The following is a 22,073-nucleotide window of genomic DNA, read 5'->3' as shown; positions in this document are numbered from 1 at the left end:
CATACATTATGTAACTACTTGGAAAAACTGCGTTTAATATTTTTATTGGCGGTTTAAAAGGATTCATGTGACATGGCCTTAGTCTCCTGCTGGAGAGCCATCAGATGGTCTCCTGGGGGAGGGGGAGGGTCCTGGGGCATCAATTCTCTGGGCCTCCGTAGTCGCCTGGGTCCATGGCCATGGTAGGCTCCCTCCCACCCCCTCCTGAGAGGATAAGTGCCTGAGGCTTCAGGACATGCACAGCAGGACCTCAAACCCAAGCCCTGACTGCACACCCGCACCCCTGCTCCTCCTGCCATCGTCTCCCCACAGCTGGAAGGTCTGTGGGCTGTAGACCCTTGTGGCTTTGCTGCTTCACTCAGACTGGGGCCACTGCCTGCAGGGCTAACCAACACGGCCAGCCTGTTATCTTAAAGAAGAGCCACATCCTTTCTCCTCTGGCCTGGGGTACATCGGTCCCACCCACCCTGTGGCCCTGAGAGCAAGGAGGCCTCGGCAGGTGTCCAGCTCGGTGTCCCAATGTGCCAGGTGGGGACCGGTTCAGAGAAGAAGGTGTAGGGGGGCTGGGCGGCCCTGAGTTTGAGTCCTGACTTCGTCTCCATGAGCCTCTCTTTGCTTCGGTTTCCAGTTTTGTAGAGTGGGAACAAATAATCCTTAACTCATGGGGGAGGGGCAGAAATTAAATCAGTGCTGATAGAGCACTTGGCAGAATGTAGCTCCGCGTAAGTATTTGATAAATGGTAACTACTGCCGTTACCACAACCATCGTCATTATCATCGTGGTCGCCCTGGCTGGGCAGACAGGGTATGGGCTCTGCCACCGCCCTCCCCACCTTGTGCTGGCATGTACACACATGCCAATTATCTCCATGTCGCTTTGTTCACGGAGATCTCCGTTCTTGTTGACAGGGTGGGGATCCAGATGGGGGAACTCTAGGTCTCCTGCTGCCTCTGGAATGCTTCCAAACGCTGGGGGGGGAAGCATCCTCCTCCCCAGTACTCCTGCCCCCTCTCGTCTTCCTCCAGCCCACGAACCGCTTGGCCCGTGCCTGCCCTTGCCAACATGAACGGGGCAATTCCCAGCCCATCTGCTGGGGCCTTTCTGAGCCTACCTGCCCAGCTCTCGGTGCTTGGGAGGGCAGCACGCACTTGGAGGCTGCTCTTGCAGTCACCAGGGAGCTCCGTGACATCTCTAAATGCCCTAACACCTCTGGTCTTGGTGGGCCAGCTGGGAGATGTGGGCACCCAGACCGTGAAGGTCACGGACCATGAAAACAAGGGCAGGAAGTGGGGATTTATGGATTTTCTTAAAAAAAAAAAAAAAGATTTGGGGCCACTAGGTTCTCTGCAGGATACCCCCACTGGCCTACCCACAGAAAGGGTTCTCCAGAACTCAGCTGTGCATTACAGGATTCCAGAGGGAACAGAGCTTTACAATATAGATTTATGCTTACGTTATTTCTTTGTTTAGGTGAATTATAGCATAATTTATTTATATATATTATATATATTATATATAATTTAATTATAGCAAAATTAAGACATAGCTGCTATGTCTTAACTCAAGCCTGCTGCCTCGTACGCTGCTAACCAGGGGTGTGGAAAGCTCTCCAACTCTCAGATCCCATAGGGTCTAATTGTCAGGAGCCATCAAGAAACCCTCCTGCTCCTGCCCCTGGTCACCCAGCTCAGACTCCAGGCACGTGCTCCCGGGAGGTGAGCAGACGTGTACACATGTCTGTGAACACATCTCAGCTGAGGCCGCTGCGGAAGAGGCCTGCCCAGGGATGATGTCCAGAGACCACCACAAAGAGCTCAGGGTGCAGGCAGTCCCCAGCACGACACGGAACCTGTCAAGGGCAGTTCCCTGAAGGTTCAGGTGATAGGGGGCTCTGGGGCACACAGGGCTACAGACACTTGTGGAAGCCATCCAACCACTGTGCCCCCAGGGAGCACTCCCTCTGATTAGGGGATTTTCCTCAATTGCTGGAGTGTATCTGGAAACCAGCGCCCTCATTCCCCACCAGTGGGTCCCTTGCCTTTGCAGAGTATGCACGCTGTTGTTTCTGTTTTCCTGTTCTGTGATGTCTGTCTCTCCCCCCTCCCACCCCCTGCCACACATACTCTCTCACTCTCACTCAGGGACCCCTAGCACACTGCTGCTTCCTTTCTGTAGGGCCCTGTGGAGCTGACCTCTCCCCAGCTGGCCTCTTACAGGACGGGAGGGGGCTTCTGAGGCCCATCGGCCCTTGGTTTACATTTATAGCTCTTGACCAAGAATAAAAAGGCGAAGCCCCACCTTCCCATGGGGCTGCCTACATCCTGAGAGGATAGAAAGAACTCCTCCCTCCTGACGACACAAACTGACACAGGATGAAAGGATGCAAGCAGGACCCCACCTACTGGTCTTACGCTTCCCCTCTTCCCTGCCCCTGAGCTCCCCCCGTCCCTCAGCCCCTGCCCTGCTTATCCAACTCTGAATCCACCAAGTCCCCCAGACTCACTCATGACCTCTCTGACTCAGGTGCCAAAATGCTCACGGTCTAGACTTCATGGTTTAGAATTCCCATCTTCAAAAAGAAACTCCAAACTCAATCATTTAATATTTTAGAAGCTGTAACTTGAAAAGGTAGCAAAGTTACAAATAAAGTGTCACACGAACACATGTTCCTACTTATGGAGCCAAGGTCCTCCCTGTGGGGCCTTCCCAGCTTGGACTCTGGCTTTTCCTGGGGCCTCTGCCTCTGGACCCCCCCCCCCCCCCCGCCGCTGGTCTGCGGCGGCACACCTGAATCATGATGTTCTCTCCAGCACTTACACCATGCCCTGCGTGAACAGGAACTCCACGACCAGCTGCCTGATTGCCCCTGATTTGAGATGATGGCACGGGACACTCCAAAGGGCCTGATCTATGAGATAACAATTCCTACTACACAGTGGGGATAGACAGTTCTTCAAGGTTCTTCAATGGTTCTTCAAGGTCATGGGCACCCAAAGACTAAAAGGAGCTTAAGCTGAGAACCAGCCCCCCAGGTGGAGAAGAAAAAGTAGCATGGGCTTGTAGGAGCCACTCATTTCGCTAATTGGCCATGAATATGGATGAGCCAGGACTGCCTCACATGGAGGAGGCACTCAGTAGACCACCAGATAGCTGGGGCTTTACAACATTATCAGTATTTACAAATGCAGGAACAAGGTATTCAATAGGGCTCTTACATTCAGGGAATTAATTTCAGATAGCTTTATTACAGAATTAGCATTCATCGCCGCCTCCTTGGGAGAAAACCCACAAAGCCACGTGGGGTTTGGGAGAGGGTTGTGAAGCAATCCCATGGCACAGGGGCTGGCCACGGGACAGCCCCACGAGGCCTTCTGCCCTCATGGGCTCTGCAGGGTATGAGGAGGTGGACAGGAGGCTGGGAGAGGGGACTGGCTTTTCTGGTCTTGGCCTGGCAGCCTCAAGCCTGCTCCAGGGCCCAAGGCTCTCTGGACGAAGGGGCCGTTCTGCTCCGTCTTGGGCACCAGTGGCACATTACCTCACCATCACGTGGGGTCCCCCATCTTGCAGGGAAGAAAACGGATGGAATAGAGGAAATTAACCCACTGGCTCCCCCTTCTGTCCCTCTACTGGACCTAGACCTTTGCTCCAGCGACAAGCCAGCTGTATGGGGCCCTAAGCTATCTGAGCCAGGCCCTGGTCATTGGACCCGGGCAGAAGCCCTGACCCTTGCCTGGCCGGAAAGGAAGGGCTGTGCTGTAGAGGAGTCTCATTTGGCTTCCATTCCCGGGATGCAACTTCTCCTGTGTCCTCCCCTCCGGAGCTGGAGATGGGGACTGCACGGAGACAGCTGTGTGTGCACTGTCCCTAGTCTATCCCCAGTGAACCCAGACTTTCAGATAAACAGAGAGAGAGAGACTCAGGGTTCTCAAAAAGCTACCTTGCTACAGTAGTTATTTCCAAAAGGAGCCAGTAGGAAGCCCCTCCCAGGACTCCAAAATTCAGGATATGTGCTATGGAAACAGAAGCTTCTAGTACCATCTTTCCTTTTGTATTACACCACCACCCCTTCTCACAAAGTTTCACTGGTGACGGAGGAGGGCACCACAATAACTCTTTTCTGGCCTTTGTTTTGATAGTGGAATCAAGGTGGCCTCTGAGCTCAGTCTTCACAAAAAAAGAATGGGAAAAACCAGCATCCTCCACACCCCCTACTCAGGGGAACTTTCCCGCAGGAGAGATGCGAGAGGCCAAGCTCTCTCTCTAAGAAGGGTTTTATACCATGCCTGAGAATAAGAAGATGTACAGACAGGACGAGCCAGCTCAGCCCTCTGTGCACAGATGACCACAGTGGCCAACCGCTGTAACAGGGCATAAAGCCGGAACGGGGGAAGGGCTAGCCACGGGCAGCGAGCACACTGCATTTCTTAAATCCCCTCTTCAGGGCTGCACAGTACCACTGCTCCGCTGAACATCTAGGGCTGGGACAGCAAGTCTCTTAACTAGAGCTATGGGGTGTGGGGCTCGGTAATTAAGTAAGAGGAGGCCCAGGGTGGGTGTGATAAAAACAGGGAGCAGATTTAGCACTGACAGGGGTCACGGGTCAGAGGCCAGAAGAAACCTCATGTAGAAATTTGGGATCTGCCAATGCCAAGGGAAACGGATGGGATCACCACAAGTAATGCAGGCATGAGGGGAAGGACTCAAGCCATCCAGAAGGCCCCATCCAGGCGCCGCTCCAGCCTGTGGTCCCTGTGCCGCCCCTGCCTCCCTGCTGAGGAACCGGCAGTCAGGCCTGATCCTGTCCCTGCCCTGCTCCATGTGCCAAGGGTGCTGGAATCAAGTGCAAGACGGGACAGGGGCCACAGGAGGGGAAGGTGGCAACAGAACTTGCTGCGGGTAGTTCAATGCCAGCCCCCGACCCCTACTCCTTGTTCCTTTCGCACTCCAGGGTTGGAGAGTCTCGCCTGCCACCTGCACTGCTCAGGCTCTGCTGGGGCTTAGCAGCAGGCCTGGCTTCTGCCAGGGGAGCCCAGCGGTGGGGCCCTCCAGGCTGTGCTTTGTGCCCGTCTCCACTCCCACAGTTCCCGGGTATGACATGAACAAACCGAACCCTTCCCACAATCTCCAATCCCAAACACGGCCTTATTTCTGCAAACACAACACCCCCATTCGAATTCTAAATCCCATCCACCTAAAACAAAACTGCTGGTCTAACTTTCTGGGGGAGTGGGGCGGAGTGTGTTGGGGGGGGACCATGTCGCAACCTGCTTCCCCCAGCTCTGACCCAGAGGTGAGCTGGAGGCTGGGCCAGTGCTCTCCACCCCCAGCACTTACTTGAGCAGGTCTTTGTCCTTGTTGAGGTGCTGGAAGAAGGAAGGCTCACAGATGAGCTGGTTCTCCTGGCACACCTGCTTGCAGGACTGGCCGGGCTCAGCAAGCTTCACCTGCAGGGCACTGAGGGGCGGCCACATCACTTGTCCGTGGCAGAAGTCCTACAATGACAAGGGTAGCCGCTCGTTACCAGCGCCATCAGTCTCGCTATCTGAAGCCTCCACCCCTGAAGGTCCATCTCCGGGCCCACCTTCACCAGCCGTTCTGTTCTTCGCTCCAATTCCAAAGGCTTTTGCAGCATCTACCTACTGTGGCAGTTACTAGCAGGACACTGTTTCCCGAGTGCTAGTTTGGCTTCAGGAAGTGGGGGAGCCCACTGCAGGGTCAGGGCCTTGGTCGGGGCTCAGGGCTCGTGAGTTTTAAACGGTTGTAAGGCCGCACTAATTCAACAGCTAGGGAAACAGCCTGAGGACGTGAGCTCAGGAAGCTAGCACGTCCGAGGAAAACCCAGGGTGGGCAGTGGGGTGTGATGAGGGTGGGCCAGGAAGCCGTCTGTGTGGTTCAACGAGCGGGAACCCCGGGGGATGAGCACACGGACCGCGCGGGGCCGGACAAAGGGCCCACGAGGAGCAGGGAGCTCTCTGACCCACAACCCAGGCTTTCACTCCGGCTGTGCCTGAGGCAGCCCTGAGCAGGTGCCCGCGGTGGGGACTCAGGCACGAGCCACAGCCAGAGCCAGCTCCGCTCGCCTGTTAGATCTGGAATCCTAGCCTACTTCTGGAGCCCCCGGGCTGCACCACCTGCAGAAGTGCTATCTGTGCGGGACACCTGAAGAGACGGGACCGCGGCACTGTTTCGGGGGTGGGCGAGCCCTCAGGAGTGCTCAGAGCTGTTCAGGATCCTGAGCTCTGAATCCCACTGGTAGGAATTCACCCTACGGATATATGGGGACGCACGGGTCCAAAGAAACCTACACAGAACATCACAGCAGCACTGTTAAGGTGCAAGAGAGCTGAAATAATCTGAGATCTGAAATCAACTGAAATACTTCACTAGTTAACTATTTAAACACAAACAATCCTCCAAAACGCCACAGATTTCCACGTGCTGACTCGGAAACCTCTTCAGGACATCCCGAGCGCTGAAAGAAGCAGGGTGAAGGATGGTGTATAGTGTGTTTCCATTTGTGTCAAGCATGGGGGGAGAAGCAGGAAAGATGCTTATTAACGTGCATATGCTCCTACAAGAATCTGTCTGGGTGGTACGGGAGCCACTGAGAAGGGAACGAAGTAACATGGTCTGGAGGTAAAGAAATTCACTTTCCAATGAATGTCCTTCTGGAATATTTTCTTTTCTTCATGTTTCCTTTCCTTGCTCTGTGTAGATGAGGAGCGGATTTGTAATCTCAGGGCCCTGGGCTCCCAGAACTGGCACCCGGAGAGAGAATGTTTCATGCCCCCGCCCCTACTCTGGGCTGGTCACGTGGAGCACTGCAGGTGGGCCTAGAGTTGCAGGTGGGACCTGCCACTGCCCGGTCCCTTAGCAATGAAGTGGGTGCAGCCTTGGAAAGCAGGCCAGAGCTGTATCCAGGAGGGCACTTTTGTATTGCTTACGTTTTTGTTTTTTTTTAAATTTGTGCTTTATTACTTTTAGTGAGCAAAAGAAAACAGAAAAGAGCAAAGGGAATGCTCTCTAGGCTCTGCAGGCAGCTGGCTGTGAGGCCCCATCCTACCTCATTAGGAAAATGAAGATGATAATACTGATGACTTCCTATGGCTCCTGCTTCTCCCTCCCTCCTTCCCGAAGGAGGTGATGCTGTTACATGCTGACAAAGGTGACTGGCGGGTAGCTGAGTACTCAGTGCTGGGTTCCATTCTAGTATCCTCCGATCAGTGATGGGGACCCTACCAAGTAAAGGCACACCCGCTGTGGTCCTCCACCTCACATGACTCTACAGTGAGGGGACTGGACTCCTTGAGAGTGAGTTTGGGGGCTAACAGAAACACTTTCACTGAGTGTGGCTGAGACATCTCGAACATGGATTGAACATGGATTCACAGTAGCTGGAAACAGAAGATTCCACAGAGCCTACCAATGCAGAGATGACAGAAATGCACTGGATTAGAGACATGAGGACCAGCCTAACCTTCTGAAAGTGATGCATGGTGGGAGGGTGAGCAGAGCGTCCTGCTCCACAGCCCTGGGCGCCACAACAGACAGACCAGGAACCAGGTGGGAAGACGCTATCTCACTCTTCAGATTCATGACGAATTTTTTTTTTTTTAAAGATTTTGTTTATTTATTTGAGAGAGAGAGAGCGAGCATGAGTGGGGTGAGGGGCAGAGGGAGAAGCAGCCTCCCCACTGAGCAGGGAGCCCAATGCGGGACTCGATCCCAGGACTCCAGGATCATGACCTGAGCTGAAGGCAGACGCTTAACTGACTGAGCCACCCAGGCACCCGATTCACGACGATCTTGAGCACAATCCATGCGCTTGCTCAGCCATGGGCGACACTGTAACCATGGACTGGCTGTTGTTACTAAGGGTGACGCCATGACTACATGAACAGGATCGCAGTGTTCACTGGTGGCTGTCGCTCTCTTACCTGGCAGCGTACAGAAGCTTACTACTGGCTGCCCTCTGGTACTCTGTCCATCCCATGGGGATGACTGTCACCAAACAGGACGAAGGAAAACACACCACGATCAATGGAGTTATTGATCAGAGCTGAGCAGGTGCACAGATATTTGGAAAAGGTTAAGTGTTGCTTTTCGGTTTCTCTGGCTGGCTAATGCAAGCAACTTGGCTTCTACTTCTTTAGAAGCCATCTGAGAACGTCTATAGCCTTTAAGTATTGTAATAAGGTGATTTTAAATGCAATGCCAAAGCCTATGTTGGGCATACCGAACGGGTGGACATACAGGAAGCCAAATCAGATTACACAGTGCATCTCTAGAGGCCATGTGAGAATCTTTCTCCTTGCTTCCAGGACTCAGCGTGGCTCACCCCTGGATGAGGCTGGGAAGCTAGAAACCCAAGGCAGCCGAAGGCTCAAATTCTGGCTTTCACAGCTTGTAAGAAAACACAGAATGTCTCTCCTCAGACAACACCTACAGGCTGTTAGAGCTGAGGGTAGGGTCCCTACAGCTGTGCCGTCTGGTGGACCCTTAAGAAACCATTTCTTATTCATTCTCGGCCTCGTGTGGTATGTGAAGCAGTCCAATGGGTAAAACTGAAACAAGGAGAAAGGTTCTGCTGTTAGACCAGGGAAAGTGCTTCAAGTCGGAAGGCCCGGATTTGAGCTGACGGAACCGACCGAAGGCTGGTCAGCAGCAGGTGCTCCGCGGACGCTCAGCTCCTTGCTCTCACCCTTCCACGGAGTGGTTGCCTCTGCCCTGGATGGGGTGCGGGGAGGGTTTAGGCACTGTAGTGTCGGCACTGGCCGAGGCCGGGGCAGCCCTGGATAAATGGAGCCCAGCAACTCCTGTGTGGAAGGGCACTGTGGGGTCTGCACGAAGGGAGGTGCCCTCAAGGCTGTGCTGCCGGGCGGAGCTGCCCCACTGGCTCATTTCTTAGTCAACCACGACGGCCGACATCTTCAAGGTTCCCTTCAACAGGCAGGCTTATCAGCTCACTTTTACGTGAGCTTTTGGGCCCGAGGCGCCCTGGCTCATGGCTCACCGTGGGCTGGTCTGGCATCCTCTCAGGAGTCTGTTTTGGGGGCCAGGAGGATAAGACATAGTGCAAATAGCAGCAGGACCTTTGTAAGGCTTCGTGAACCACCTGGAGAGCCTGAAGGTGTCCTGGTAAGCATGATGCCAGGTGAGGCAGGAGGCAGTGTGGGGGTGAGGGTGCGATTCTGGCCTCCAGGCGGGGGACAGACACCCACAGACAGCCCTCAAGCTCGCTGCCTGCTTTCCCATCTACAAAGGTCCTTCAGTCCTTATAGAATTCTGGTGAGAGAAAACGAGGTGACTCTTAAGAAGGCACCTAGAGGTGGTAAAGATAATATTCCAAGGTAGACCCTTATCTGCTACCAGGTCCAGAGGGCAATTCAGCCTGGCTGAGGTATGACAACTGGTCTATGAAAGCCATTGCTTTGCCCAACTACCCGCAGAGCACAACTGAACTGGCCGCCCCAGACATAAGCCTCTTCTCACGCCTAGGTGCCAGCCTGACTGGGTGTTCACGGGACGCTAGAGGCCTTCCACTTTGTTCCACCTCAGAACAGGCGAATATGGCAATGCCCACCTGCCTCGTCTCCTCCTCTGTCTCTCACCCAACCGCTGATCCGTTCATTCAACAAAAGACTTGCTGAGAAGCAGAAAAGCCTAAGGGTTCAGAATTACCCCCCGCAACCCCTTTGCAGTTTTGTTTTCTTCAGTTTGAGCTCTCTGTGTCAACTGTGGTCTCAGAGTACACGACCCTCCTTCTGACAAACTGTCAGAGGGTCAGCAGTGGCCTAACGCTACGTCACAGCACGTACTTCATCTCCTCACACAGGCATTTTATCATTTCTCAGCATTACAAGATGGGTGAGCACAGGACAGTAAGACATCAGCAGAGAGACCACGGTCACATAACTTGTATTACAGTATATTGTCGTAATTGTTCTATTTTATTGTTAGTTATCATAGTTACATAGTTTATCATAGGCACGTACAGATAGGAGAAAACGTAGTATATATATTTGGCACCACCCGAGGTTTCAGGCATCCCCGCAGACCTACTGTAACACTTAAGTGTTCAAAAAAAGCACCTGATGTGAACACCACCACCTACAGGTTGGCTCTTACTATTACTACATGCAAGGAACTTTTCTAGGCCCTTGGGTACTGGTAAAAAAAAGGAACCACCAAGCTCCTGCCTTTATAGACCTTATGTTCAATGAGAAAGAAAAAAAAATATGTTCAAAGGTGGTACGTGCTCTAGAAGAGAATGAGGTGAGGAAAAAGGATTGAGACTGCTGGGGAAGAGGGCGTCCAGATAAAGTACCACTGAGAAGGGGCATTTGAGAAAAGACTCAAGGAATAAATGTGTGAGCCATGCAACTACCCGGGAAGAACATTCTAGACAGAGGCAAGCCAGGATCAGAGGCTGTGACAAGGAAGTGTCTAGCAGGCTTTCGGAGGAGCATGGAACTCTACGTGGTAGGAACAGAGTGTGCGTGGTGGGGGCCAGAAGTAGCAAAGGCGGGGTCCAGAAGGTCCCAGGGAGTCACTGCGCACAGCTCTGGCTGTTAAATGTTGAGGCCAACATTTAAAGAACTACAGAACAGCAGAAAACAGATGTTCAAACAGGATGTAAAGGCCACGTAGAGTAGGTAAACGATTAACTTTGTGGGGATGGGTAGTGTGGTGGTGAAAGCAGTCAGAGAAGGCTTCCAGGAAATAGGGACTTCTGGGCTGGGTTTTGGAGGCTGAAGAGGAGCTAGTGACTGCCCACAAACACGGAGCTTTGCAGATAGCGGGTGCACAATATGGAGCTGTTGAACTGAAACGAATGGTTTTGGCATCCTGGAGCTTTGAAAGAAGTAGAAAGGGGCAGGGGCGCCTGAGTGGCTCAGTCGTTAAGCGTCTGCCTTCGGCTCAGGGCGTGATCCTGGTGTTCTGGGATCGAGCCCCACATCAGGCTCCTCTGCTGGGAACCTGCTTCTTCCTCTCCCACTCCCCCTGCTTGTGTTCCCTCTCTCCCTGGCTGTGTCTCTCTGTCAAATTAATAAGTAAAATCTTAAAAAAAAAAAAAAAGTAGAAAGGGGCAATACTCTACCTCAGAGAGGCTTTCTCAGCCAGGTTGAGACGTAATAATTTCCAAGCAGGTTAACAAGCTCACTTAGAACACAGAACACCTGCATTCCTCTCTAACAGTTATTTCGACTAGTCACCGAATTCCCCTAAATTTGACTATTCTGAGATTTTCCTCCAGTGACTCTAATAAGAAAGGTTTACTGTCAACAGCTTTATGAGAAAAAGCACTGTTGGCACAAGTCAAGAAAACGGACTGTGGAACAGAAGTAAGGGCGCTGCCTCTGTCACAAAGGCCAAGTCACAGCATGGAGAAAATGGGATTCCCAGAAACAGCCAAAGAGCAGAGAAGATGATGGGGCGCTGCCCCCCGCCCCTCCCCATGGGGTGGAGGCGCTGGCCTGCCCCCTCTCTCCTGGTTGGTTGTGACGGGATCTCCTCCACAAACCCTCCAGCTCCACCCAGTCCTGGGTAAACCATTAACAGAGTTACTACGTCCAGGACATATCAGGTGCAAGTGGATTTCTATAGAAACTGTGCAGCCAAGAAGACAGATGCAGACCCAGGTCTGGGGGCAGGATCTAGAGGAAGTAAGGCCAGGAATTTGGGGGGAAAAAAGACGAAAGAGAGAAAAAGGAAGGGAAAGTTTCTAGGCCTTGAAATTGGGGTTTGGGCCAAATTCGGCCAGCTATTTGGGATGGGAGGTAAGGGACACATTTGTTAAGTTACAGCTGAGAGATCCAGGGTCTGGCAGGAAAAGGTGTTTGATAAATACTGACTGGATTAAAAACATTTCAGCTGCCCGTTGGTATCTCCCATTCTCGGCCTGTGCTGTCCTCAAAGGAGTGACCTTTTTTCCCAGGTGGCCGCTGCGCTGACGGCCAGCAGTGGGTGTGGATTTGTGTCTCCACAGGTGCAACCCAGGAGGTGGCTGTAGCGACCCATCTCCATGCATGAGCTCCACACATGCCAATCAACGAGCCAACAAGCTCTTTCCTAAAGGAGCGAGCCAGACCCACCACATCCTCTAACACACGCCCGCAGGCATGAGAACGCTCATAAACTCTTCACGCCAGCCCAAAGGCGGAGACGACACCCGTGTCCGTCAGCTGGTGAATGGATAAACAAACAGTGGTCGATCCACAAGTGGGACACTATTCAGCAATAATAATAATAATAATAATGAAAAAAGAATGAAGTAGTGATACATGAACGTGCATGAACCTCATGAACATGACACGGAGTCAAAGAAGCCAGCAATCTCCTGGAAAGGCAAATCTCCAGAGACAGAACACAGATCCGTGGATGCCCGGGAGCTGGGGCAAAGACTGCCAACGGGATGATGGGAATGCTATAAAACTGGACCTGGGTGGTAAAGGCACATCTCTATCAATGTGATTAAAAAATTGTTGAATTGTGTCCTTACGTGGAGTGAATTTTATGGTAACTCACATCTCAATGAAGCTCTCTAAAAAGCACACCTCAGTTGGAGGCTGGGCTCCTGCAGCAGCAAGTAGTGAGGCTTCCCGAGGACCTACTCTCTGTCAGGCATTGCTCTCGGCCCAAACCTGCATTAATCTATTGATTCCTCCATCAACCTTCTGGGGTAGGTAGTGTTATCCCCACGCACAGAGGAAGCAACAGGACGGGGAGGTTAGGAACTTGCCCAACATCACAGAGAGTGGGGGGTGGAGCCTGACTCCGGAGTATTACTCAGCTGGGGTCTCTGGGATCAGGACTGGCTAGGTTAACAACAGCTGTCCACTTCTCCAAAGAGCAAACATTCCCCCAACTAGGGCCAACCCTGTCCCCTTTTCAGTTCCTCTTCCTCTTCCTCTTCCCCTGCAACCTGTCTCCTCCACCACCACTCCTTGCTACCCTGGACTATCCGGATTCATTGTCTTTGCATCTCCAACACTCGCCAGGGAGTTCAAGATGGGCTCTGATTAGCCAGTTTCCCAGGATCTGAAGCTGATTCCACGGTGGGTCTTGAGGTTAACTCATTTTTCCCTCCATATCGCCAGAATGCTTTTCACATGAATTACACAGCTCTTTGCAAAATAAAATGAGCATAATCATTCTGTACATTTACAGGATCTTTACAGGAAGTAAAGAAAATAGGAATCAGGAATATACACGTGGTTTTCAGAAAGCAACCTGAACATTGCCATTCCTTCAAAAGACCTGTTCTAATAGTCTGGCCTGAGGCAAATACCTAAATCTTTCCCAAGAAATGCATCATGAGAACCTTAACAGGCCTGGACATTCGGGTTAGGGAAGAATAATGCTCTTGATCTGAGATTACACGGGATTTTTTGCCGTGGCACCACCCCCGAGTTCCTCCCTCGCTGCCGGAGAGAACACTTCTTACAGAGTGCTGAATTGGAAGAGCGCGCAACCGAAATCAACATTACCAGTACAGCAAAGCAGCGGTGGTGTGTGCAGGTGGGGCATTAAGGGAAAAAAGCGAGTGGTTTCCCTCAAGCCAGGACTCTTTCCCATTGGGGGAGTGAGCCCGGGGCTGGCTGGGTGTGAGGTAGATTTCCAGCTGTCACCCGCTCAACGGAACACTGAAGCCTGGGGCTTTCTCAATTGCTGTCAATTGGCTTCCCCTGGGTCCTGTAGCCTTGGGTGAACATGATGGACAACCTTGAAAAGGTTCTGAGATAAAAGCTTCCTTGTTCCCCTTGCAGATCACACAGAAGACTCTGAAGGCAGAGATCAGCCTAATTAGGGCTGCAGCGCTCCTACGGTTCAAGGGACTGGAAGCTTGAGCTGCCTCCCCCACCTTCAGAGCTCCAGGCTTTCCGTTCAGACCAGAAACACCCCTCACTCTAGTCTCCCTGCTCTTTGATGATACTCTAGCTGCAAAAATAATGAACACCCTGAGCTCTAAAATACTGAGGCCTGGAGAGAATTGTTAGAGGCTGAAGACCCAACCTGTGAATCCATGGGGTCTTGACTTCCCATCCCCTCTCTGAAGTTGGGGGAACATTATGGCTTCAACAAAACCCTCCACAGAGGCCTGGGATAAACTCAAAATCAGCCTCTTTCTGGCTTATGTAGCAGCACCGAGAGAATGTTGAATAGGAAATGCCCCCCACACAAGATTCCTAGGTTTTCCTAAAATACTGACAGTCTCACTGCCCTCCCCCTGCATTAAAACCTTTCTTGAGCTTCCTGTGGTCCCAGAATCAAGTCTGCATGCTCTGGCTGAGCCTGAGTATCTGCTCATGGTGTGTTTCCTCCTCCAGCTCTGCCTCTCACATCATCTCTCTTCGGTCATCGCTAAACTTCCGATAACTCACCACGCTTTCTCTTTCCCCCACGGGCCTTTACGTCTTGACCTGTACAGTCCTTCACGTCTATGACCTGTACAGTCCTTCTCAAACCCCCTCAGTCTGCTGTCAGGAGCTGCTGGACACACTTTCCCCAAATCTCCCGCTTCCCCCCTCTGCAGGCTGAGTGGCGCGATCCCTAAGCATCCCGGTTATATCACTGTTACAGGGCCCAACCCTGTGGGGGTGGTATTGCCTGTGGACTTGACTGGCTTCTCTGGGAGGCCTGAAGCTACCTGAGGACAGGGACTCGTCCCCTGACATCTTCCCGACCTCCCAGCCCAGTCCACAGCACGCTCCAGCTTACCCAGTGGACGGGAGAATCAACCATAGCAGGCAAGAGAAAGCCTTGGATTTCTGTGACCTGCAGGGCTCTGCAGGAGTCTCTGCTGAGGAGCTCATGTGCAAAGGCAGCTTTATTAGCATGTATCCAAATCAAAGTCCAAGATGAGCTTCCTGGCTCCTAGGACACGTGAATGAAAAGCACAAGCACATGCACACGCTCTCATTTTTTTTCGTGCCTTCAAATGGGAGTTGCTGTGTACCTATGGCATGCCGGGCGGGGTGCTGGGGATATGGAGGTGAACGGACCAGGCGTGCTCCTGCATTACGGAGCACTGAGCCAGGTCACTCTGGGGAATGCGAAATTCCTGTTGGAAAGCAAAGCTAGTGGTAGATTTACAGACAATGGGCCACATGAGAACTTTTAAGGACTGGCTGGGATTCAAGAGTCTTAGGAAAGAAGGCTTCAAAGATAGAGTCTTTTTCTACGTGGTGGTGAGGAACCGTCTTCCCCGAGAGGAAGTGGAGATAGGAGAGGAGGAAGTGAGTTTCAGAAGCAGCTATGGAGACCCAGGGGGTACAATCTCAGCTCGATTCCTGTGATGGTGGTAAGAGCTGTGATAGCTTAAAACTTCCTGCCAGAGGAGAACCCACAGCTCCTCTCGGCACCTGCGGGCAGGTGAATGAAGATGACAGGTCCAGCACTAGGATACCTGCCCCGCCTGCGGCCCCGCAATGCTACTAGGCCACGCCTGCGCTCAGACCAAACCAGCACTGAACCCAGAGTCCATGACATGTGAGCCCACAACCGCAAATCTCAGTCCCCGGCATCCAGAAAGTGGGGCTGTTCCTGCCACCTCCCGGGATACTGTGAGGACCGAATGAGACAACGTGCTGGGACGTGTTCGGTACGCACTGCCGTGAAGTCTGCACGTAAAAGGCTGCTCGAGTTAGGATGCTGATGTGGTCATTGTCAATCAAGGCACTACATGAAGACTGAATGAAGCGATGATTCAGATGCTTAGCTCTGTGGTAAAGTTGGATGAGTCACAGTATATTGCATTATATGATATCACAATATAATTATACACTGTGATAGGATACATAATATCATCTATTAAGTAATCAACAGTACTAGTTTGCATTTACGGAGCACTATGTGCCAGGTCTGTTCTGAGCACTTCCTGCCCTAAGAAGTCTGTTATTATCCTTATCATACAGGAGAGGAAACTAAGGTCCAGAGAAGCTGATGAACACACTTAAGTCATACAACCAAAAAACTGCGAACCAGCTGGCGGGGCTGCAGAGCATGCCCTCTGGCCACGAACAGGCATCCAGAATATCAGACACACTGCCCTGAAGCCTGTGCCCACCGCTCTCCCTCTCCAACAGCAGCATCCAGGACTGTCCTGGAGCTCTTCAGCCTGTCGCCTCCAACCTTCCCTTAGAAACCTATCTGGGATCTCCAGTCTACACCCACTTCCATTTTCAATACACCATTGCTATTTTAGCCTGCACGTTCCTCATCTCCTATTGTGTAAAGATCTTTTGATCATCCCAAGACACTCTGCTTTGCCTTCTAAGAGGAGACCCCCATTCCCGAAATGTGGTCAAGGAGTTCATACTGCCCTGCCCACAGGGGTTCTGAATCTATTTGTAGCTCTGAGCTGCGTTTGAAGACTAAGGAATTAAGATGTTACGGAAAGATGCCAATGGTGCTCTTGGCCTTTACTGCCACGAGCACCAGCCAGAGTTCGCAAGCTCTGTTGGGGGTGGTGGACTCTTGGGCCCTCTTCCCCCACTTCAGCACTGAAACCCTCCTTTTATCTGTTTTATACTTAGGCTTCATGTAAAGTTTCATTTGAAAAGGGGTCGTGTTTGAAAAGATATCTGAAAACCACTAAAACGTCCTAACATATTTGGAATTATTGAACATATATTAAAGGAATGCTTAGAAACCAGGGGTTTCCTGGTTTCAGCCCCTGCCTTTCTTAGGGTGAGAAATGAAGATCAGGCAGGATCACTGAACCGTCTCTCTGTCCCCCTCCCCACCCAAGTTCTCGTAATGTCCCTCAGAACCTATTCGGTACACAGGTCTGATGGTTTAGGAGGGCTTCACCTTGACCACCCAGTTTCTCCCATTCGAAGTTTCCATTTTGACCTTCCACCATCATAAAGAACATTTTTTTAAAAATTTTTAAGGTTATATTTATTTATTTGACAGAGAGTGGAGACGGAGACAGAGACAGAGCAAGAGCAGGGGAAGCTGCAGAGGGAGAGGGAGAAGCAGACTCCTCACTGAGCAGGGAGCCCAATGCAGGGCTCGATCCCAGAACCCTGAGATCATGACCTGAGTCAAAGGCAGACGCTTAATTGATTTAGCCACCCAGGTGCCCCCATAAAGAACATTCTTAACCCAAGGACACACTAAGTCCCTTGACAGTGTGACACCCCTGTGACAGCATGACAGTGAATGTTTCAAAATTCCATCAAGCCATTATCCAGCTTCTAGAATCTTCCAAAGCATGAAAATAACCACAGAAACATGATGAGCTCTTAGCTGCTCATGAGAGCCCCCTGGGGTAATGGGATAAAAGGACCTTTGAAGAGCCTTACCTGTTTTTCAATGAAAGCATTGATTCTCTGTAGCATTCCCTCACATGTGAATTCATATGGCATGTATGGCTCAATCTGTGGAAACAGAACATGGTACCATGAAAGAGGATAGAGAACCTAGGATACTTACCCATTCCTCCCGATTCACTCACACTCAGCTGCTTCAAGAAGGGCTACAACTATGTACTCGGACGTCAACAGACATGGGTTTACAACCTCACTCTGCTCTTTGCTACTGTGGGACCCTGAGCAAATCACCCACCATCTCTGAGCCTCAGGTTCTTCATGTGCAAAATGGTGAGAAGAAAAATCTACCTCTTTTAAGCTGTGTTGAGGGTTATGTGAAAAAAAAAATAAAGTGCTTAGTTTGGTGTCTAGAACACAGTAGGCATTCCACAAAAGGTGGGGAGTATCATTGGTTAGAGGTTAAGCTCCACAGGGCAGGCTCCATGGCCACTGGGCTGTGTGGCTCACGGAGGAATGCAGCAAACACCTGCTGAATGGAGGCATGCTCAATGCCATGAGAAGGGCACACGACAAGTGGCTAAGGACCCAGGATGGTGACAAAAGCACTGGTCTGCACTCGTAAGTGATGTTAGCATTACCTAAAGAACTTGTGGGGCAGAAACACAGTACCAAAGTGCCACAAAGAGTTCAGCCAAGGGGTCCAGGAGGCTAGAAGGTCAAAGCAGACTTCTGCTCATGCTGGGCTTTTAAAGTCAGCTAGGATTCCAGCAAGCCATGATGTGGAAGCCATTCCAGGTAGAGCGAGTAGTAGGAGGTTAGACACGTAAGAAGAACAGCAGATGGGTAGAGCTTGGGGTTGCAAAGGCCGGTGAGACAAGGCTGGGAAGAGGGTCACTGGATTTTCACAAAAGGATTTCTATATTAAGGAGCCCAAGCTTTACTTGAAGGCAGGAGGAAATTCCAGAAGGTGCTTCTCTGGGGCGCGGGAGGAAATGTGATCACTATTTGGACACCTGGGGAAGGGGAAGACATGTGGGTTTGATCTCTGCTGCACAGCGTGTGTGCCAACACTATGAAGCTTGTGTTTTGGGGGCATCCAGCAAGCATTACCAATCTGAAATAGAAATTTCACTTCTACACTTGGGACAAAATCACTAGCAATCTAGACTGTGACAGCTTCAGAGAGCCCAAGAGCACCTGCCAGCAACAGGATAGAAGGCTGCCGCTTAGGCCCACTCTTGCCGGTCTCAAATTTACAGGATGGAGAGCTGGCTAGAACACCTGTGAGTTGAGGCCTGTGGAAAATGGAACAGTTGACAGAGAAGACATCCTCCCGTGAGCAGCCAAGCAGCTGGTCACAGCGTACCTTCTTCCCTTTGTGTGTCGATTCACACATTACACGTGAAACTCTTCTTTAACCAGGACTATTAATTTCATAATGATCTTCAAATCCACCATCAGGTAATGCAGCACACAGTTTTTATCTCAGCCCTCCCTGGCTACATCCATCCAGAGGAGCTAAAAGAGGCCCAGCCATAAGTATTATACTATCAGGGCAGGACTATTCCCCGAGAGCACAGGTCATCTCGTTCGTCATTAGGTCACCTCAGAAGAGCTCAAAATACTTAGAAAACTGACTTCAATGTTGCAAGGCTGCCCCTTCTCCCCTCAAGCTTTTGCATGTGCTCTGCCCTTTCAACCCAGACACAGCCCTTCACACCAAAGGCAAAACTTTTCTTTTCTTTCTAAGGATATTTATTTACTCAACCTGTGGGTGATTCCAGAGGCTTACTATGACTGGCCTACAGATATGTCTCCTCTCAAAGGTTCACAGAAAGAACAGAAAGAAACCACAATGGAGGTCTTGGCATATCAGGCTCATTTATGTGGTGACAAGCAGAATTTCTGGAGTGAAATGAACATTGGTGGCCATCTGTCATGACATCAACAGATCCAATTATGTGGTGGGAAGCAGGCTGAATACTCAGGGACCATTCCTACAACTTATTCCAAAGGACATCCTTTAGAAATAGAAATGAATTAATTCAAAGGGCTCAATGCAATAAACACAGAAAAATGGCTCTTCCTACGTCCTGCTACCAACCAAACCCAGTTTAACCAAACGGATGCTGACTCATTAATTGCTTTGTGGCCCGTTCACTGTTTTAAATAATATGAAGCCAAATGATTTTCCTATAAAGGAAAAGCAAAGCAAAAAAAAAAAAAAAAAAAAAAAAGGGGTAATTGTATTCTTAAACCACCCCTGCCAGTGGGTTCCACTAGCCGTCCTGCTGTGGACAGGAACAGGGCCCTCTGTGTGGGAAAGTTCTCCAGACTCCTGGCTTTGGATATAAAAGAACCCTGGCAAGCCACTGAGGTAGGAGTTATTGTGGGGACTGGGGCAGGGGGCCTGTGGTAATTTTCGTATGATAATCCTTCAGGAACAAGTCAAGGCCTGCTTGGGGAATGGAATGAAAGGGAATGCTAGACCACATCCAGTTATGGAGAAACCCAAGTAGGGCCAGTTGTGGAGAAACAGATGAAATGTTCTTGGCCATCCTGCTCTATGGGAAAAGGACTGCTACTCACATGGCCACAGAAAGGATGCCTGCAGGCTGCACTGTGTAGTTCCTGCTTGCCCTGGAAATCTTCCACTATCTTCCCACCTTTTCCTTTTCTCTTTACCTCCCTTTATGTGAGATGTCCTGTCTCTTCTAGTACCCACTCACTGTCCTAAGTCAGAGCACAATTCCTACAGGGAACTGCTGTCAGAGATCAGCTGACCCTGGACAGACATGGCGTGGCATCACTCAATGAGAGATGGTCTTAGAAGGTACCAGAAGACAGGGAGTTGGGTCCCGACTGTCTCATGGGATTTTAAGTCAGACACATTCTGCAATTTCTCTTGAGGATTTCAAATGTAAACTAGGTCATGCCATTCCCCTGCTCAAAACTTCCCATCATACTTAAAATCCAGAATTCCTAGCATGACCTGTTTTAAAGGCCCTACACATTCTGCCTCCAAGGGACCTTTTTTATAGTTTCCATAATTTCTGAGGAGAAGTTGGTGGTCTTTCATATTGTTATTCTCCCTAAATGTAATAAATTTTTCTCTGGCTGCTTTCAAGATTTTTTCCCCTAATTTTCTGTTTTCAGCAGTTTGGCAATGATGTATACTTGTTTTTCTTCATATTTATCCTGCTTGGAGTTCACTGAGCTCCCAGGATCTGCAGGTTGATGGCATTCATTCATTTCAGAAAATTCTTAGCCATTATCTTTTCCCAATATGTCTTCTGGCCATTCTCTCCTCCTGAGATTCCAGTTATACATAAATTAGGCTGTTTGATATTATACCATAGGACCCATCTTTTTTTAATTTCATTCTTCTCTTTTTGTTTCAATGTGGACAATTTCTCTTGATAAGTCTATTGATAAGTTCATTGATATTTTCCTCTGCTGATAAGGCCACTGAGAGAGTTTTTCATTTCTGATACACTTTTCGTTCTAGCATTTTTTCCTTTGGCTTTGCAAAAAAATTTCGAGCTTTCTGTGTGAAATTCCCCATCTGTTCACATACACTCTCCACCTTTTCACCAAACCTTTTAATGTATTTATCTTAGCATTTTGAAGTTCCTTTCTAATAAATTCCAACATCTGGGCCATCTCTAGGTCTGGTTTTAATAACTGTTTCCTCCCATAATGACGCTCATGTTACCTTGCCTTTTTGAGTGTCATGTAATTCAAAATCTTGTAATTAAATATGAGAAAACTTGGCACTAAATACTGACCCATTTCTAACAAGCATAAGGATTTTAATGACACTAGTTTTTGTATTAATCTCATTACTTACGTCAGCTCTCATTTCCACTCTTATCTTTCCCTTTACTTCTTTCCATATTTCTTTTCGTTCCTAAATTTTATATTATCTTAACACACTAGTCAAAAAGACCTAGGCTCCAGTCCAGGTTTTACTACTAGCTGTGTGATCTTGGGTAAATTACTAAATTTCTTTAAACCTCAATCTTTTTATCTGTAGAAGAATTACGTGAGATAACGCTTATAAAGATTAAATGAGAAAATGCTCATAAAGATACAGAGAGATTGTAGATGTGTAGAAAAAGGTTCTCTCTACATAAGAGCTACTGTTATTTTTTTTCTCACGTGGTCTTGGATAATTTTTGGAATAAGGTGGAAAAAGGTTGATCAGAGTTTTAAAATGAAGAGCACAGGAGACTCCATGGAGTGAAGAGAGTCAATCTCATGTAGCAACGAGCAAATACAACTCAGTACTTCACTCAGTACTACACTTCTTTCTGTATCAGGCATTCCCATTAGATTGTGGTTTGACAGAAGGGATCTATCGCCAGAAAGTTTTGTACTCCATGATCTAAGATTTTCTGCCTCTACGTTACCTTTCAAATTACTCCTTTTCAAGGGTGTGCGCATTTATCCAAGTGTTGTGGGTTGAATTTATGTCCCTCAAAAAGAAAATGTGCAAGTCCAAATTCCCAGGAGCTGTAAACGTGACCTTATTTGGAAACAGGGTCTTTGCAGATGTGATCAAGTTAAGAAGAGGTCCTACTGAATTACAGTGGGCCCTAATCCAGTATGATTGATGTCCTTCCAAGAATGGAAAAGACAGACAGGCAGACAGACAGACAGACAGACACACACACACACACACAGATTGAGGTGCCGCAGCTGCAAGTCAAGGAAAGCCTGGGCCGCCAGAAGATGGAAGAGGCAGGGAAGGCTCCCACACTAGAGGCTTTGGAGGGAGCATGGCCCTCCGT

General features: G+C 49.9%; 1 protein-coding gene across 13 annotated transcripts in view; it reads right to left on the bottom strand.

Annotated features, from left to right (window-relative positions):
• MGAT5 (alpha-1,6-mannosylglycoprotein 6-beta-N-acetylglucosaminyltransferase) overlaps nt 1-22,073 on the bottom strand; it is a 332,386-nt gene that overhangs the window by 6,531 nt on the left and 303,782 nt on the right. For all 13 annotated transcript variants that reach the window (XM_045783126.2, XM_087857425.1, XM_045783144.2 and 10 more), the window contains 2 exons: nt 17,314-17,388; nt 5,336-5,493 (listed from right to left, as the gene is read on the bottom strand). In XM_045783126.2, the coding sequence (XP_045639082.1) occupies nt 5,336-5,493; nt 17,314-17,388 (233 nt within the window). The remainder of the gene's footprint in view (nt 1-5,335; nt 5,494-17,313; nt 17,389-22,073) is intronic.

This window comes from Ursus americanus, chromosome 1 (genome assembly GCF_024610735.1).
Source record: "Ursus americanus isolate L20-20 chromosome 1, mUrsAme1.1.p, whole genome shotgun sequence".
NCBI lineage: Eukaryota > Metazoa > Chordata > Mammalia > Carnivora > Ursidae > Ursus > Ursus americanus.
This window is presented reverse-complemented; position numbering and strand designations above follow the sequence as displayed.